The sequence below is a fragment of the Heptranchias perlo genome, chromosome 25 (assembly GCF_035084215.1).
Source record: "Heptranchias perlo isolate sHepPer1 chromosome 25, sHepPer1.hap1, whole genome shotgun sequence".
Taxonomy (NCBI): Eukaryota; Metazoa; Chordata; class Chondrichthyes; order Hexanchiformes; family Hexanchidae; genus Heptranchias; species Heptranchias perlo.
Window position 1 is genome coordinate 34017240 of NC_090349.1, and position 20494 is coordinate 34037733.

The window sequence follows — 20494 nt, forward strand, 5'->3', positions numbered from 1 at the left end:
ATGACAAGTGATAGGGAATTTGGGGTCACACTTGCCAACAGAACAGAGGTGTTCAGCAAAGCCATTGCATATATGCTTTTGATTTCCCCCATGTAGAGGAGACTGCACCTTGAGCAGCGAGTACAGTATACTAGGTTGGATGAAGTACATGTAAATTGCAGCCTCACACAGAAGGAGCGTTTGGGGCTCTGGACAGTGGTGTGGGAGGAGTTGAAAGAGCAAGTGTTACATCTCCTGCACTTGCGTGGGAAGGTGCAAGGGAAAGCCGAACAGGTGATAAAGGTGATGGAAGAGTGAATCAGAGTGTAATGGAGGGAACAGTCCCTTTGGAATGCTGAGAGGGAGGGGAAGGGAAGATGGTGGTGGGAATGTTTTGAAGGTGGCAGAAATGGCGGAAGATGATCTGTCGGCTGAGGACAGGCAGGGCTCAGCTTTGATCCCTACTGACATTCAGCATCAAACCTCAGTCAGTGCGGCACTGGTGGACTGCTAATATCATAACACGAGTCAACACCTTGAAGAAAGAAAGGAAGGATAAGGCAGATAACTGTAAAATAAAGGGGCTATAGGTGGAAATATAGGATCAGATAATCCAATACTGTAAGGAGCCGTTTTGCTGCAGTCTTCCTCTGAAGGGAATGTCATCAGTGCAGTGGGAAGGACTCAAACTTTATAATTAGATTTTTTCCAACAAATTCCCTTTGAATTAGGGAGGAACTCTGTCTTCTTCGTAGTTTCCCCTGCAGGACCGTTGTAATGTCAGTTCAGATTACAAACTCAAGACCCTAGAGGAGAAGGGGAAGCAAACTTGAGGTGTGGGAAAGAAGGAAGCTATAATAATATTTTCCATTAACTCGTGACCAGTGCCAGTGTCATGTTGAATTTTACAGACTGGTCTGGCAACTGGAGAAATGAAACTGAAACCAAAGAGAGCCGAGAGTTAAGTTTCCGAGGAAATCGAAACGAATTTGGTGTTGATCTAGAATCAACTGCATAGCGATGAACTGAAAAATATGAACATTGGATTGGGTGTAGATCCAAATCAGTGATGTGGATAACATTTGATATAAGGAGGCTGCAGTCACACCAGCCTCACTGGTGTGAAAGCTGGAAAGATGGAAAAGATGGAGCTTTACAGCACTGAGCACAGGAGGTTGGACAATTTCATTAAAAATAACCTGGAGCCGAATAAATTTAACATCGATGTGAGGAACGCCGTGCACAGGATCTGTGAATTTTTAAAGACTCGGTGTTTTATCGAACAACCTGAGATCAAAGTAATCAAAGCCGTTAAAGTAAGCTATTTTATTTTTACTGGAGAATATTTAATTAAAAGTGTTTACAATAATTTACTATTTAATATATCAGCTACTTTACCTTGCTTATGAATGGAGGTGTTTTCTGATGTGATTACTAATTTTTAATTATTTTAAACATTTAAGTTTCCTGTTTTCTGCGCTTAACTTCCCTTCTCCAGAAGGTGTAGGCTCGCTCTGGGATACAGTTCCACGGGTGCCGGTTGCCACCGGTACCTCACCCAAGTTAACGGGGTTGGGCAGGATGGCCATAATTTCCCGGGGAATTCTGCGCCATGAAATGATATAGATGTGCCATTACAATGGTGCAAGTCTCCAGCAAAATCTGGGCCAATTAATTGAGGAAGTGTTGCCTCCGTTAAGGGGACTAAATGTTTTTGACCTGCTTGTTTTAAAGCTTCAGCATGCTTTAGATGTACTTCTGTTAAAGAGAAAATTTACTTTAAATCTGCTCCTCTTAAAGAACTTGCACGATTTAGATGTATTTCTCTCAAAGGTATCGTGTGCTTTAAATCTGCTCCTCTCAAAATCAGCATGCTTTCGATTTCTTAAAGGAACAGCATACTTTTAAAAGAAATTTTAAATGTAAAGCAATACAGTACTTTGTGTTATTTAAAATACAAATTTCAGGTTATTTATACATAAAATATACCTAATAATTTGGGAAAGAATGTGTGAGTATTGCTTCCTCAATACTCCCCCTCCCTTTCTCAATGCTGCCTCCATTCATCCTATCTGCAGGTCAGCTGCAATGAAGAAACGCCATAGTGAGTCTGTCACATTTGCTCTTGTACAAGGGAAGGAAGAGAGACAGCAGACCACAGCTAGGTGGTAGTTAGGGGCTTCACTCTTATTTGAGCCTGTTCAGTTTGGAAAAGGTCACCATGACAGGTATTATGAGTCCTAGTTTGCATCTTATGGTTTTATTCTCATGCTTAAACAATATGTTGTTTGGCAGATTCTGACTCGGCACTAACTCTGCCAGTGGCTAATATGGGAAATGCAAAGAATTAAGCCCACTCAAAAAAATCCCTAAATAGGGCTAAACCACTCTTTTGATAACAAATTGCAAAATACACCCAAAAATGTAAATGGTAAATCGATGGCTCAGTAGGTAAATGCACTACACAGTGTGGTACTGAGTTATACAGACCAGGAAGATCTTAGCTTTCATTGCTGTTCAGTGCTGAGTTAGCCAGTCTCAGCAGGGGCAGTAATGCAGGTGCTAAAATTGACCACAACTCTCCAGACAAAAAGGGAACCAGCAGGCCAGGGTTGTCAACCAATCACTTTTCCAACCTTCCTGGAAAGCCTGCATGTGTGTACCTCTAGTGAGGACAAGATTGGACTGTGAGGCTCCACACAGTTGAATAGCCTGCTGACACCTGCGGTCTAAGATCACACATGAAGAATGGCTGTTTAGGGGAAATGCTGAAGGGTGATCATGGACCTGTGTCCCATCAAAAGTCAGCATCTTCAAGAAAAGGGGGCAAGAGGAAAAAATCAGAAGGAAAATGACAGCAAAAATTGTATCAGTGCTAATTCCGAGCCTAAGGCAACGATACAGATTGTCTGTATTGCCTCCAGGGCTGTTCAAGACTGAAGAGATTCAATGCGGTCATTTTATATACAACATTGTTGAAATGAGTAAGTTCACCAGTAGCTGAAATAGTCATCAATAATTGTCCATTCTTCTTCCTTTTCTTAGGCTGGGTCAACAGGGAAAGGAACAGCTTTAAGAAATGGCTCAGATGCGGATCTGGTCGTCTTCCTCAGTTGTTTCCAGAGTTTCCAGGACCAGAGAGACACCAGGCATGAAATTCTTCAGGAAATTCACCAAGTACTGGAAGAGTGCTTATCAAGCATTGCATGTGAGATCAGTGATATCAGTATCAACAGAATATGGAACAGTGGCATCCCACCAAGATCGATGAGCTTCACAGTGAAATCGAAGAAGAATTCAGAATGTGTGGAGTTTGATGTTTTGCCAGCATTTGATCCATTCAGTAAGAATTGATTGTTTTAAGACACTTGCACCTATCATTAAAGCTCAAATTTAATTTTAATTCTTCCATGAGCCTCTGCTACTCATCAAGAAAGATGGGAAGAGAGTGGACCTTATCCCCTTTGCTCCATCACATGTCCCGTTCCTTGTTAAGATGATGCAACAGTTGAGTTTCCTTATTTAGTTATTAGACCTGTTGCTAAGGAAGAATATGTTACAATGCACTTTCTGAGTGTATCAGATGCAATAGCCTGTCACAGACACATAGGGACCCTTCACAGAGACATAATGAGGGATATTAGCCTAGGTTTTTGATTGGCATTATTTTAACACTGGGGTTAACCCAGTTTGGTATTAAAATGATGGCTGATGGGAAGTCTAGGATACTAAGGATACTCCTAAAGCAAATCTAGCCGGTAATGTTTCTTAATTTAATGTCTGAATTTTGTTTCCTTTTCCCTCCTTTTCTAGAGAAAGTGATTCAGTTCCTTGGCCACCAAGAGTGCTCTGGTACTTTTCCCAGCTAATCATTCTTCATACCAAGACAGGAGTGTCAACAGACCATTTTACCACGGGGAGTGGGGGAACCACTGTCTGTTTACATCTGATGACCACACACGGTCCAGTTTCCAGAAACAGCCTCTGGGTTGTGAGAAGTCAAAAACCTTCGACATTTTATTTCTCTTCCCAACCCAGGGACACTGAGGTCATTTGTACTAACCCAATGCTGCCCTGATTAAGATGAGCACTGAAACCTGGGACCTTCTTGCTCTGCTTGGCTCAAGAACCACAGCACTCTTAATTAGTGGCTTTGACATTAACTGTCTTATTAGATTACCCTAATGCTCACTATATGTCATTAATATCTAACATAATTAAGGACTATCAGGAAGCAAATACATTTCAACAGGGAAGAAGGAAAGATTAGAGAATGAGTTGCTCCACTTGCTGACACACTTGTTAGCAGCCAGATCTAAAGCAGCATTAGCAGATGCTTTGGACCAGGTCTTTAAGATAATGATCGGGTCTGATAGGGTAGACATGGAGAAGATATTTCCACTTGCAGGGGAGACCAGAACTAGGGGCCATAAATATAAGATAGTCACCAATAAATCCAACAGGGTATTCAGTTGAAATTAATTCACCCAAAGAGTCATAAGAATGTGGAACTTGCTACCACAAGGAGTAGTTGAGGCAAATAGTATGGATGCATTTAAGGGGAAGCTAGAAAAGCACATGAGGGAGAAACGAATAGAAGTGGACCTTGATAGGGTTAGATGAAGTAGGGTGGGAGGTGGCTCATGTGGAGCATAAACGCCGGCATAGACCAGTTGGGCCAAATGACCTGTTTCTGTACTGTACTTTCAATGTAACTATCCTCTTGCTTTAGGAATGGTTCGAGATCTATAGACACCTAATTGTAGACACCTTTGGGAATGTGAGGAACTTTCACAGTAGAATTTTCTCTACTTAAGATATTCCCCTGTGGCTATTCACCTTATTCACAAGATTAAATAAATTGGGGAGCATCCACTAAAATGCAGGTATACATGGTCTATTCGATTGATGGGCTAAATGGCCTGTTCTCATTAAGTACTTGTCCAATGAACCACTTGGTGCCACAAGAAGCCATTGCTCATTAATCATTTTATTTCTTGCAGTGGGACAGGATGATAAAAATGAAGCCCATCTCAAACTAATCAATTTTGTAAGCGAAAATGAAGTTTCAAGTGGGGAATTTTCTGCCTGCTTTACTGAGCTTCAGAAAGAATTTGTGAAGCAGCGTACTTCAAAACTTAAAGACTTGATTCGCCTGCTAAAGTATTGGTACAAAAAGGTGAGTAACTGGGGAACAGAGCAATTGTTAATCCTTGGTGGACCATGGGAACATCGTTACATCAAAAATAAAAAGGTAGCTAGTTTCTGTGTCTCGTCGTGCATCAGTACGACACAAGATACAGATGATTCTGGGAATGTCCCTCATTGAAAACCAGGAAATAGTTGCCTGGAATGTTTGAATGGTGGGAGCTCGATGAACTCTTGGAGAAACGTCCATTTGTGCCGTTTCTCCGGGAGCTGTGCCAGTCTCCTGCCGAAGTTATGACAGAAGATCGGCAGAACCCCACAGAAATTCAGGGTCAATATTTGGAATAATTGAAGATCTTTTATTGCCTCAAGCCAGCACATCTCCTCTACTGGAATCTGCCTTTGATCAAAGCTGTTGGAAGGAATTTGGAGGAAGGGGAGAGCTCCTGTGCATCTTCTGATTTAGGTTGAAAACATGTTATACCAGATCCTGATTCTCAAAGGTATTAAAGAGCAAATTCCCTGATGCTGTGCTCTGTGGAGGAGCTGCTTTCAATAAGGGAGTACAGAGTTGGAGCCTCATTCCTCCGACCTGCACCTCCTTTAAGCATAGCTTCCCATTGGGAGCAGGATCAGGGATTTTGCCTTTAAACCTTTTACACTGCACCCATTCCCTCAACATTATGTTTTAGAGTGACTTTCTCAGTTACTTTGGACCTGCAAATGGCAAGTTTGATCAGCCTACTCCTTTTCACAGCCAAAAGCTGCATCCAATTTTGTGGTGCCACTGGACTCCAGCGTTCACAACAAAAGACAATCAAACAAAAGTTAATTTATCACTGAAGGATCAATTGAAAAATTATGTGGTAGAAATTGGATCTCCTTGTGCCAGTTTTCAGGGCAGAAAATGGAGGTAAAAATGAATAATTTCTCAAGGCAATGCCCTGCATCCCAAGGACACCAGAAATACGTCTGATGCCATATTGGCCTTGGACAATTTTCAGGTATCCTGGGCAGTTGTTGTAAACAGGTGTTAGGCTCCTTGAATGTGTTAATGAGGGGTATAATGCCTGTTTAAGGAACTTGAATGAAATTGGTCAGTGCTGAAGCTTCGGGGCTGCTCCCCTCATTTTTTTGGCGGAGTGTCTATTGACATCACTGTGTCAGCCAATGAGGCAGGGCGGGACTTACAGCCACAGAACTCATGTGTGTTAAATCAATCCTAATCACTTAGAGTAGTGCGGTCTCTGGGCGTGATTGACGGGGGAATTACCCAATCATCTCCATTCTGGCTAAGACTAGTGATGTTACTATATGCAGCCATTATTTGGTTCTACATGCGGCCTCAACGTAAGTACATTTTTTGACACATATCTTTATGTGGAGCCGGGGGAGCAGGAGTACCCCTCCCAGCTCCAAGGCACTCCTGAGGACAGCTGCTGGGCAACCATTGTCTCCCCCCATCCCGCTCTCCTACCCCTCCCCGTAGGACCTACCTAACGGCCATTGCCGGAAAGGCAGCTGGCCCAACTTCGTCCTCATGGAACCTCCAATCTGCCTCTGGACACCCAATTGGCACCTGGAGCTTGCCTGCAATATGCTAATGATGCCTGAGACTCAATTTTGGGTGAGTTTCCGGCTTCTGGTGCACGCCTCCAGCATCCTGCCTATTTCAGTCCAAAGAATGGACCGAAGTGAATTTCTACCCAAATGTCTTTCAGATGAGATGCTAAACCCTCTCACGTGGACCCAAAATATCCCATGTCATTAATGAAAAAGGACAGGGAGTACTGCTGGAGTCCCGGGCAATATTTAGCCCTCAACTAACACCACTAAAGCACATTATCTGGCTTATTTGGGGGGTATAGTTAATACTGAGGAGGACTGCGACAAAATACAGGAAGACATTAATAAACTTGCAGAATCGGCGTGTAATTGGCAAATGAGTTTCAATATAGATAAGAATGAGGTGGTACATTTTGGTAGCAATAATAAGGAGGCCACATATTCCATGAAAAATAAGAGTCTAAACGGGGTAGAGGAGCGGAGGGATTTAGGGATCCAGATACATAGATGACTAAAAGTAGTGATGCAGATTAATAAGACCATAAAAAAAACAAACCAAGCACTGGGGTTCATTTCTAGAGGGATAGATTTGAAAGGCAGAGAAGTTATGTTAAACTTATACAGAACTTGATTAGACCACACTTGGAGTACTGCGAACAGTTCTGGTCTCCACACTATGAAAGGGATATAGAGTCACTGGAGGAGGTGCAAAAAGGATTTACTGGGACGATACCAGAAATGAGAGGTTATACCTATCAGGAAAGATTCAATAGGCTGGGGCTCTTTTCTCAAGAAAAGAGAAGACTGAGGGGTCTTTAAGATTATGAAAGGGTTTGATAGGGTAGACATAGAGATGTTGCCACTTGCGGGGGACACCAGAACTAGGGGCCATAAATATAAGATAGTCACTAACAAATCCAATAGGGAATTCAGGAGAAACATCTTCACACAGAGAGTGGTAAGAATGTGTAACTTGCTACCACAAGGAGTAGTTGAGGCGACTAGCATAGATGCATTTAAGGGGAAGCTAGATAAACACGTGAGGGAGAAAGGAATAGAACGATATGTTGATCGGGTTAGATGAAGAAGGGTGGGAGGAGGCTCACATGGAACATAAACACCAGCATGTACCTGTTGGGCCGAATGGCCTGTTTCTATGCTGTACATTCTTTGTAATTTATCTCATTGCTGTTTGTGGGATCTTGCTGTGTGCTAATTGGTTGCTGCGTTTCAATAGTGACTACAATTCAAAATACTTAAGTAACTGGGAAGTGCTTTGGAATACCTTGAGGTGGTGAAAGGTGCTCTCAATATCCAAGTTCTTTTGTTCTTTCTTTTGAATTCTGTCACACCAACACAGTGTTCTATAGGTTCATGTCTGCAATTCCCAACATGGAGCGCTTCTGTTCCAAGCCTTATCTTTGTGGAGGGATGCTGAGCAGAGATTAGGCATTTCCTCTGATGGAAGGAGAAAAAATTGGAATGAGGGCCACTCTGGGCTGATCATGTGGACTTCTTAGGGGATGCTTATGTGGCAGCATTGGTCTGGGTATAGCACCGGCCTGTCCTCTCAGGGAGGTTGTGTGGTCTCGGAAGAATAATAAAGGATAAAAATATAGAAACAAAAATACAGGATGGGGAGGAGGGGTGAATATTTTTAATATCACATTTGTGTATTTGTATTTGTCAACAATTTATTCTAGTATGTGAAGCCACGGAAATCTGAGTTGGGAAATGGAGTGCGCCTGCCTGCTAAGTATGCAGTGGAGCTGCTGACTATTTACGCCTGGGAGCAAGGCAATCACCAGGAGAGGTTTGTCACGGCTGAAGGGTTCCGGACAGTCCTTGAACTCATCTGTAGATATCGGGAGCTGTGCATCTACTGGCCCAAGTGCTACAATGTCAATAATAAAGTCATTGCAGACTTTCTACTAGAGAAACTCCGTGCCAACAGGTAAAATCTTCAACCACATTTAAAACTATAACAATTATAGCTGCTCCAGTATTTTTAGTTTATATTAACCTTCTTCTGACCTACTGTACAGACGGGCACCACAAAAAGAACTTGCATTAATATTGAGCTTCATCACATCCTCAAGATGCCCCAAAGCACTTCACAGCCTATTGGTTACTTCTGAAGTATAGTCACTGTTGTTACGTAAGCAAGCATAGCAGCCAATGCAGATTGGTCCCACAAAGAGCAGATGAAATGAATGACCAGTTAATCTGTTTTTAGTGGTGATGGTTGAGGGAGGAATTTTGCCAAGGACACCAGGAGCACATCATGCTCTTCTTCAAATAGTACCCCAGGGCTTCAATTTAACATCTCATTCGAAATATGACACCTCCAACAATGCAGCACCCTCTCATTCTAAGTCATGTACTCAAGTTCTGGATTGGGTATTGAACATTCAACCTTCTGACTCATAAACAACTGAGGAAAATTAGAGCATAATACAAAGCATATTTTCGGTAACAGTTCTACTAGAGAAAGACAACCCATGATGATGAAATAAATGCCCACTCTCCTAAGGTTTGAAAACCTCTTAAAATCAAGTAAAAAGTTGCTGTTATGTTTTGAGTTACCCATAACTGCATCAGTGTGGGTCATAAATAGTTTAGAGAAAGCCCTCATCTCCTCAGTGACAACGATCTCCTCTGACCCCAAACTGGACCACTGTTGTTGAGAGGGGTGGGACTGAGGGAAAGTACTCCCTCTGCTGGGAGTTCCTGTAACCGTGGCCTCATAGGGACCCAGCATAAGGTTGAAGACCAATATGCCGAGTGAGAAATGTACCAGATTCCTGATGGGCGGAAGAGGATTTAAGGCGGAATGTTTAAACATGTTTTAGAGTGATCCCCGTGGTGACAATCTGGCATCTCTGGGGTGAGTGGGGGCAACGTTCCCCGGCCTTCCCAGCCACCGGAACCATATTTTGTGGCCTCTGGAGGCAGGCAGGTGCCTGAGATTCAACCCTAGTGGCCTAGATGCCCGGCAGCCCCATGTAAATTAGGTGACCTCCCATTAACCCCGCATCCTGCAGCAAGGTCGCTGGCAGAGGACTTGGGTGGCTGTTGAAATAATGTCCCCATGGGCCTCATTTCAGCCCCATTTTGTAATTTCTGAATTACCTCCTCCGATTCCACAGCCCCTCCATGTTTGGTATTTTCTCCAAATTTGACCAATTTACATTAAGTTTCAGAATCCAAGTCATTGTTGTGAATTAGAAACAGGAGTGGTCCCAACACCAAACCTAGGGGCACCCCATTTAGTACTTCCGCTCCCCCCTCCCCCTGCAATCCCAACATAACTTCACTAACCTGTTGTTTTCTATCTTTCAGCCAACTTCTTATCCATTCCCAACATTTGTTCAGAATCTCCATTGTATAACTAATAGTCTTTCTTGTGGCACATATTAAAGTTCCTCATCAAATGTTCAGTCCAGTTTATGACTCATACATGGTTAATAATTGTTGTTGGTATGGTTTTATTTTTCAGGCCAATACTTCTTGACCCAGCTGATCCGACTGGAAATGTGGCTTCATCCGCTGGTTGGCAGGTGATGGTAAATGAGGCCAGGAAATGCCTGAGCATGCCATGTGTCTCTGGAGTCCAAGGGTGGGCTGTCGAGGTAAAATGGTATTAATAAATGATGCAGTTCTGATACAAGGGAATGTAGATTGTAGAAAATCTGTAGATTGAGATAATAGATGCAGGAGTTCCTTCTGTCCAGAATAGACTTGAAGAGGTCACACAGGTGAATGGACATTGTTCTCATTATTTACCTCAATCCTCAATTGGAAACCTTCATTCTTTTCATCGGGTCTGGTACTGATAGATCTTTAATATTTGACAGCTGGGCTATGTAAAGTCACACAAATCAGAAACTTCCCAGGTTCAATCCTCAGTCCATAGTGAGTTAACTGATCTCAGCTGGGTGACTGTGGGAGTGCTATAGTTGGTCTCAGCACCCCTGCACGGGAGATGGGGAAGGAATCAGCTAAGATTCCCACTGACCAGCATATTGTATGTGTGTGGAGATCAGATAGGGACAGGATCAGACTTGGTTGTGATGCCCTCCATGGTTGAATGGTCAAACAACACTTACTGTCCAAGCTCACACATAAAAAGTGGCCACTCGGGTGAGTGGTGAGTGAAGCCCATGGAATCGAGGGAAAAGCACGGACTTGGTTAGGAAGTTGGCTGAGTGAAAGGCGACAGAGAGTAGGGATAATGGGTAGGTATTCACATTGGCAGGATGTGACTAGTGGAGTCCCGCAGGGATCTGTCTTGGAGCCTCAATTATACACAATATTTATTATCGACTTAGATGAAGGCATAGAAAGTCTCATATCTAAGTTTGCCGATGACACAAAGATTGGTGGCATTGTAAGCAGTGTAGATGAAAACATAAAATTACAAAGCGATGTTGATAGATTAGGGAATGGGCAAAACTGTGGCAAATGGAATTCAATGTAGACAATGTGAGGTCATCCACTTTGGATCAAAAAAGGATAGAACAGGGTACTTTCTAAATGGTAAAAAGTTAAAAACAGTGGATGTCCAAAGGGACTTAGGGGTTCAGGTACGTAGATCATTGAAGTGTCATGAACAAGTGCAGAAAATAATCAATAAGGCTAATGGAATGCTGGCCTTTATATCTCGAGGACTAGAGTACAAGGGGGTAGAAGTTATGCTGCAGCTATACAAAACCCTGGTTAGACCACACCTGGAGTACCGTGACCGGTTCTGGGCACCGCACCTTCGGAAGGACATATTGCAGCATAGGTTTACTAGAATGATACCCGGACTTCAAGGGTTAAGTTACGAGGAGAGATTACACAAATTGGGGTTGTATTCTCTAGAGTTTCGAAGGTTAAGAGGTGATCTGATCGAAGTTTATAAGATATTAAGGGGAACAGATAGGGTGGATAGAGAGAAACTATTTCCGCTGGTTGGGGATTTTAGGAGTAGGGGGCACAGTCTAAAAATTAGAGCCAAATCTTTCAGGAGCGAGATTAGAAAATACTTCTACACACAAAGGGTGGTAGAAGTTTGGAACTCTCTTCCGCAAATGGCAATTGATACTAGCTCAATTGCTAAATTTAAATCTGAGATAGATAGCTTTTTGGCAACCAAAGGTATTAAGGGATATGGGCCAAAGGCAGGTATATGGAGCTAGATCACAGATCAGCCATGATCTTAACAAATGGCGGAGCAGGCTCGAGGGGCTGAATGTCCTACTCCTGTTCCTATGTTCCTATGTACTGGAGTGTAGCTATCACCCCAGCAAGAATCAATCAGGAGAGGACAGGAAGAAAATTAGGGAAATATAATTATCGTAATACTTACAAAAAATACTGAACTGAGTCTGTGTCTTTTTCAGTCCCCAAAATAAAAAAGCAGAAAACATTTTATTTCTTGTGCTTTTTTTTCTTGTCTTAGCCAGTGAAGGAGTTTGGAATCACAGTGATTGGCCTGGACGGTTCCTCGTTACAACAGAATGCGAACCTTTATAGCAAAATCTCAATGATCAAACAACAAATCGAGCAACACACGAGGATTCCAGTTCAGCAGCAACGCCTGATATTTAATAAAACCATTCTGATTGACAACAAAACCTTGTTGGATTCCGGAATATTCTTTGATGCAACTCTTCACCTACTCATGACAAACGAAATGGAAATATGTGTCAAGAAAACAGATGGGCAGAACCTGACACTAAATGTACAGAGAACTGACACTGTTTTGAGTCTGAAAAATAAAATTGAATCTTTGGAGCGCCTTCGTTCAGACCAGTATTACCTGACCTTTGAATCGAGGCAACTAGAAGATGGACGCACACTGGAATACTATGGCATTAAGCCACATTCTGACATTTTCATCAACCTGCGTCTGCGTGGTGGCAGGGAGGTTCAGCTCCTTAATGCGGAGCATCATAATTAAACAGTTTGAAAATCAATAGCAATACTAATGACTTTAAATTGAATTTTGAGATTGAATTAGAATTAGTTAAAACTGTTTTGTGACAGGTTAATGCATATTAATCGTTTCCACTGATCTGCCTGAATCTGACCAAAATGCCTATAATTTAAACAGAATTCACGTTGTAAGATTAAGCCTTTTACATGATATTTTTCTAGTTTTTAAAACTTATGTTTAGTGTGGGTGTTTTTAACACATTAAACATATAAACCACTCACTTTTGCATCAGGCATTCTAATACATTCAACGAGCTCACGCTTATAGAAATTAGATTAAGCATTAACACACAAACAGCTAAAAGGACAGAAATGATCAAATTAAACTACCCATAAGGTGGAGGGTTGCTTCCATCTACCCAAGGAGAGAAAACTGGTTTTACAGCACATCTGATCAAGGATGAGAACAGAGACACTGAGAAAGTCCAAACCTTTAATAAGACAAGATAGAGCGGCCCTCCACATTCCAGTGTCTTGGGTAAATAAGAGAAGAAATTAGGAGCTGTAAACAACCCACTCATGTATAAGTGACCAGGCTATTTAATACAGGAAGCTTTAAGTCTTGATTTCTTGTAGAAGCCCCAGATGTGAATCCATGAGGTTGCTTCCATCTACCCAAGGAGAGAAAGGGTCAAATCGTTTCTTTCTTTGTTATAGTGTTGTTCACATTGTGTAAACTATATCTATATTAAGATGTGTCACAAAATAAACTAACAAGTTTCAACCATATTTGCACACTCGTAACAGGGTAAGGCTTAAGTGTGGCTGATTCTGTGCATTTTGAAACATGTATCTTAAAGTTTTAGTCATTGAAGGAATGGTACTTAGAGTAGAATATATTTACCCTCATCCCTCCAGAGATCATTGCACTTTTTTGGGCTTTTATTTGTTTTTTGTTAGAATGTGGTCCCACCACTCGCTCCTCCAGGTCAGTTGGTGTGACAGATATCTGCCTTGGGGAATTAGAGTCATTCTGTGGTTTGGACAATAACTTGTCTGCTCTGTCAACGGGCATTAAGATGAAGGCCAGTTGGCAGGAGCACTACTCTGCTCAAAATTAACTGAATAACAATCGTTTACATTTATTTTATGTTTTGTATTGGCAGCAATTCTTACTGCAGTAGTGAACAAATAAACTGCTTTAAAGTTCAATAGACTGTTAGACTGGTTTTGCTCATTCGTAGATTACGTATTCATTTGCTGTAATTATCTGTTATGAATGCATTATAAGTTTGTTTATATATAAAGGTGCAGTGAGTAGATTATTTGTCAAGTAAACTGCATATATTATAATAATCCTAGAAAAATACAGCACAAAGGAGGCCATTCGGCCCATCGTGTCTGTGCCGGCTTTTTGAAAGAACTATTCAATTATTCCTATTCGCCTGCTCATTCCCCATGGCCCTGCAAACCTTTTCATTTCAAGTATATATCTAATTCCCTTTTGAAAATTACTATTGAATCTGCTTCCACGATACCACAATAAGTTAACTATCAAATGCTGCACAAAAAAGATCCTTCGTAATAGTGAGCCTATCAATCTATGTCCTAACTTACAAGGCAGGACTTGCTTTTGGATCTCCAGATACTAATTAGTAAATCGCTAACCTTTAATACTGTTATACTGTTCCCATATCTGGGAAGGCTCTGTCACACCTCTCATTCAGGCCTGGATGAACTGCAAGTTAAGGATTTCACCTGCCAGCCAATCATTCTCTCACCTCTAAACTTCAATGTAAACAAAAAGCATAATACTGCGGATGCTGGAAATCTGAATAAATCAGAAAATGCTGGAAATGCACAGCGGGTCAGGTAGCATTGGTGGAGAGAACAGACAAGTGTTTGTTTTGGTTTCAGACCTTTTGTGAAAATTGGAAGATATGACCAATGAACAGCATTTAAAAAGGAACAGAGCATGTGAAGAGGGAGGGAAAACACACACACACACACACAGGAAAAGAAATAGAATGATCTGTAAATGGTGAAGTGAAAAACAGGATATAGCTAAATGGCAGAAGTGATACGAGGATGAGACAATAGGAGGTATAATGAGAGAAATCAAAGAAATAAAAGACATAGAGATGGAGAGAGCGTCGGAGGAGTGCGGCATGCCAAGGGAGTGACCACAAGTACTTAAACCAGAGTGCAGCAGAGCAGTAGCAGAGCATCAGGTGAGTGCAGAAAACAAACACAGAAAATTTGCTAAAGTGCCGTCAGTCGATGTAGTGGAGGAGACTGTGAGAGCTAAGGCAAGTCAATTTAGTATACACTCCATAATATTAATTGTAGTTAGTTATCATTGATTAGGAAATAACTATCTTTAAAAGGGTAAGTAAATAAAGAAATAAATATCTAAGGGGATAAAATAAACTAAGTAGGGGATACTAACAGTGAAGGGCTCCAAAATTGTTTTAAACAAGAATCTGGTATACATTAATATTAAATAAGGAAATAATAAATAGGAGTTAAAGGGGTACTAAGATGAAACATAATAGGCATATATATATACAATATAGGTAGACTCTAAATAGAATGGTGGGACAGCTAAAACCCATTGCCTGCAATCCTGTGCCATGTGGGAACTCCAGGACACTTCAGATGTCCTGGGTAACCACGTGTGCAGGAAGTGCCTCCGGATGTTTGAGCTCGAGCTCAAGGTTTCTCGGCTTGAGGAGTGGCTGGAGTCACTGCAGGGCATGTGGGATGCTGAGAATTTCCTGGATCGTACATTCCAGTAGGTGGTCATCCCACAGCCACAGAGGGCTCAGGACAGTAAGTGGGTGGCCATCTGACGGGGTGGAAGAGGCAAGCAGGAATGCGCCTCTCACTAACCATTTTTCAGTATTGAATACCAGCGAGGGTGATGGCACTTCGAAGGAGTGCAGTCCGGAGCATGGCACCGTGAGGCAAAGGACTGCACAGGGGGGCACAGTGAAGTGTAGGAATGCAGTGGTTATAGGGGAATCCAGGGTAAAAGACATCACTGAGAGGATGCAGAACATTTTGAGGGGGGAAGGGGAACAGCCAGAAGTCGTGGTCTATGCAGGAACCAACGACATGGGAAGGAAAAGGGTTGAGGTCCCGCAGTCAGTGTTTCAGGAGTTAGGGAGGAAGTTAAAAAGCAGGACCTCAAAGGTAGTAATCTCTGGATTACTCCCAGTGCCACGCATTAGTGAGTATAGGAATAGTATAGAAATAGGGCAAGACAGGTTAATGTAGATTGTGGTTGGGATCAGATCAGCCATGATCTTATTGAATGGCGGAGCAGGCTCGAGGGGCCGATTGGCCTACTCCTGCTCCAATTTCTTATGTTCTTATGTTCTTATGTGTGGCTGGAGAAATGGTGCAGGAGGGAGGGCTTCAGATTCGTGGGGCATTGGGACCAGTTGAGGGGCAGGAGGGATCTGTTCAAGATGGACGGGTTGCACCTCAACAGAGCTGGGACCAATGTCCTCGCAGGGAGTTTAACTACTGCTGTGGGGAGGGTTTAAATTAATTTGGCTGGGGGATGGGCACTCGGATGAAACATTCGAGAGGAGAAACAGGGTGCACAGAGGACTGGGAGAGACAAGTAGCACTAGAGTAAAGAATAGTTCACAAATAAGAGATCAGATGGGGGCAAATACGAGGCAGTCTAAGGTGAGTTTGGAGTGCATGTATGTAAATGCACGTAGCGTGGTAAATAAGGTTGGTGAACTGCAGGCACAAGTCGTCACATGGGACTATGATATAGTGGCAATAACAGAGACCTGGCTCAAAGGAGAGGAGGATTGGGTATTTAATATTCCTGGCTACAAGGTATTCAGGAAAGACAGGCAAGGAAAGAAAGCAAGGTTGGGGGTGGGGGTGACAGGTGGCAATATTCATCAAAGAAACTATTATAGCATTGAAAAGGGATGATGTAGTTGAGGGGTCAAAGACAGAATCTATTTGGTTAGTATTAAAGAGGAGGTACTTTAAAGGTTGACAGTACTCAAAGTAGAAAAGTCACCCGGTCAGATGGATTGCATCCTAGGTTGCTGTGGGAAGTAAGGGTAGAAATTGCAGAGGCTCTGGCCACAATCTTCCAATCCTACTTAGATATAGGGGCACTGTTAGAGGACTGGAGGATGGCAAATGTTACACCCATGTTCAAAAAAGGGGAGAGGGATAAACCCAGCAATGACAGGCCAGTCAGCCTAACGTCGGTGGTAAGGAAACTTTTAGAGACAATAATCTAGGACAAAATTAATTGGCACTTGGAAATATTGGACTGATAAATGATAGTCAGCACAGATTTGTTAAAGGAAAATCGTGTTTGACTAACTTGATTGAGTTTTTTGATGAAGTAATGGAAAGGGTTGATATGGGTAGTGCAGGTGGTATTGTGTATATGGACGTTCAAAAGGCATTTGATAAAATACCACATAATGGACTTCTTAGCAAAATTAAAGCCCATGGAATTAAAGGGACAGTGGCAGCGTGGATACAAAATTGGCTAAAGGACAAAAAGCACAGAGTAGTGGTGAATGGTTGTTTTTCAGACCGGAAGGAAGTATGCAGTAGTGTTCCCCAGGGGTCGGTATAGGACCACTGCTTTTTTTGATATATATTAATGACCTGGACTGCGGTATAATTTCAAAGTTTGCAGATGACAAGAAACTTGGAAATGTAGTAAACAATGTGGAGGATTGTAGCAGACTTCAGGAGGACACAGACAGACTGGTGAAATGGGAAGATTCAAGGCTAATGAAATTTAACACAGAGGAGTGTGAAGTGATACATTTTGGTAGGAAGAATGAGGAGAGGCAATATAAACTAAAAGGTATTTTATATATTTTATGAATTTATTTTATAAATTTTATAGGGGGTGCAGGAACAGAGAGCCCTGGGGGTGTATGTACACAAATCTTTGAACATGGCAGGCCAAGTTGAGAAGGCTGTTAAAAAAAGCATATGGGATCTTGGGCTTTATTAATAGATGTAAGGAATCTTACAACACCAGGTTATAGTCCAACAAATTTATTTTAAAATCACAAGCTTTCGGAGATTATCTCCTTCGTCAGATAAATGAATGAAAATGTTCTCAAATCGCATATCTTATACGATGTTGGGACAGCATCACACCAATCAAAAGGTGTCGTTGTTATTCAAACAGGCCAGTCACGGAGAACAGCACGTCCCAGTACACTCGATATACATTGTGTCTTTTACACAGGCAGGCAGAAAGAAACTCAAAATGGCAGAGAGAGAGAGAGAGAGAGAGAGAGAGAATTTTAAAAAACATATAAATTTTTTCCCCCTTTTTGCTGGTGGGGTTACGTGTAGCGTGACATGAACCCAAGATCCCGGTTGAGGCCGTCCTCATGGGTGCGGAACTTGGCTATCAACTTCTGCTCGACGATTTTGCGTTGTCGTGTGTCTCGAAGGCCGCCTTGGAGAACGCTTACCCGAAGATCGGTGGCTGAATGTCCTTGACTGCTAAAGTGTTCCCCGACTGGGAGGGAACCCTCCTGTTTGGCGATTGTTGCGCGGTGTCCGTTCATCCGTTGTCGCAGCGTCTGCATGGTCTCGCCAATGTACCATGCTCCGGGGCATCCTTTCCTGCAACATATGAGGTAAACAACGTTGGCCGAGTCACAGGAGTATGAACCATGTACCTGGTGGGTGGTGTCCTCTCGTGTGATGGTGGTATCCGTGTCGATGATCTGGCAAGTCTTGCAGAGGTTGCCGTGGCAAGGTTGTGTGGTGTCGTGGACGCTGTTCTCCTGAAAACTGGGTAACTTGCTGCGAACGATGGTCTGTTTGAGGTTGGGTGGCTGTTTAAAGGCGAGCAGTGGAGGCGTGGGGATGGCCTTAGCGAGGTGTTCGTCGTCATCGATGACATGTTGAAGGCTGCGGAGAACATGGTGTAGTTTCTCCGCTCCAGGGAAGTACTGGACGACGAAGGGTACTCTGTTGGTTGCGTCCCGTGTTTGTCTTCTGAGGAGGTCTATGCGATTCTTCGCTGTGGCCCGTCGGAACTGTCGATCGACAAGTCGAGCGTCATATCCCGTTCTTACGAGGGCGTCTTTCAGCGTCTGTAGGTGTCCATCGCGTTCCTCCTCGTCTGAGCAGATCCTGTGTATTCATAGGGCCTATTTATTAATAGAGGCATAGAGTAAAAAAGCAAGGAAGTTATGCTAAACCTTTATAAATCACTAGTTAGGCCTCAGCTGGAACATTGTGTTCAATTCTGGGCACCAAACTTTAGGAAGAATGTCAAGGAAGAGTTGTTATGATCTGGAATGCACTGCCTGAAAGGGTGGTGCAAGCAGATTTAATAATAATTTTCAAAAGGGAATGGATAAATACTTAGGCTATGGTGAAAGAGCAGGGGAGTGGGACTAATTAGATTGCTCTTTCAAAGAGCTGGCACAGGCACGATGGGCCAAATGACCTTCTTCTGTGCTGTATCATGCTATGAAACTACAATGAAACTAAGAATGTGTAAATAGTTTAAAAAGGTGGGAAAATGAAGCAGGTAGAAAGAAAAGCATGAGGAACTGGCAAAGGAACAAAAGACCAAGGTGCAGACCACCTCACCAGCATAGTGTTCTGATGGTCCTCGCCCCAAGCACCAACATGTTCCTTCCTCCTGTCCGCAGAAATACTATCGCATCCCATCCCACGTTGTCAGCACTTCTTGCCAAAGAGAAAGTGGGAGATGTAGTTAAGGTCCAAAGTTATTAAAGTCCATATTAAGGCCAGAGGGCCACAAATGCCTTACAGGGGGTGCTATTCCTCGAAATTGCTATGAACTTCATTGGAACAGTGTAGGAGGCTGAAAACAGGGAGCTGTTGAACCCCTCAATCTTAAAAACATCATCCCTTCATTTATTTTGTTAAATGTTTTATTTGTGACAAGTTAACTGATAAAATGGAACTAATCATCTAAACAATACAAGATATAAAAATACAGTGCATCACAGCTGTCAATTTATCAAATTAATGAAATGCTTTGGTCCTGAAATTCAGGGGTCCCACTCCACCAGTATAAGTGAGGTGGAGTGAAACCCCTCTCTCTGCCTAAACACAAGGCCACAGGTCCCATCCCAAATTACAGGTGTTATAAATTGGATAGGCAGGTGGTGAAGGATGGAAATTAGAGCCTGGTCTTCAGTTGCTTCCAAGTCTTTATTCACAGAGATCCATATTACCAGCTCCACACCCGAGATAAGCTCTCATTTAAATGGATACCAGAGAGTCCAATTGATACCCACCACCTGAATGCAATTAACACTAATTGATATAAATCATACAATTAACAGCAGGGACAAAGTCATTTCCAAGGTCATGATGGGCAGTCGGAACCTGCAAGAGTGCTTCAGTGAACAAATCTATCCTAATTTTTGCTATGCCAAGTAACCTGAATTTCCTCCGTGTCCATTCACTTGCACATATTGGCTGCTGTTCCGGACCTAAGCTTCTAAGTTTACAATGCTCCTTTGCTGCCCAGGTTAGGTGTAGAAAGTTTGTGGCATGCAAGCAATGTCCATAAACTTAATCAGAGTTGGAAATTTCTGGCCAGTTATCCTTTCGCTCTGTTTCTCAGACGGCAGATCACCCACCATTAGTGTTCCAACGGGGGCCCCACCCCGAGTACTAACCCGCTCCATGCGCCCCCCCCCCCCATCCCCAAAAACGCCAGCACACCCATCCCACATTGCCAGCACCTACTGCCAGGGAGAAAATGGGAGCAGTTGTCAAGGTCTCAAGTTATTTAAAATCAATGTTAAGGCCACAGGGCTGCAAAGTGCCTAGATGAAGTGTTGTTCCTTAAGCTTACGTTTAGCTTCAT

At 42.7% G+C, this 20494-nt stretch overlaps 1 protein-coding gene across 1 annotated transcript in view; it reads left to right on the plus strand.

Annotated features, from left to right (window-relative positions):
- Positions 1-949: 949 nt before the first annotated feature.
- Positions 950-20494, plus strand: part of LOC137342316 (2'-5'-oligoadenylate synthase 3-like) — a 57793-nt gene continuing 38248 nt past the window's right edge. Inside the window, exons 1-6 of the mRNA XM_068006256.1 lie at positions 950-1295; positions 3025-3322; positions 4983-5158; positions 8397-8647; positions 10193-10325; positions 12140-12638. Of these exons, the coding sequence (XP_067862357.1) occupies positions 1116-1295; positions 3025-3322; positions 4983-5158; positions 8397-8647; positions 10193-10325; positions 12140-12638 (1537 nt within the window). The 5' untranslated portion in view covers positions 950-1115. The remainder of the gene's footprint in view (positions 1296-3024; positions 3323-4982; positions 5159-8396; positions 8648-10192; positions 10326-12139; positions 12639-20494) is intronic.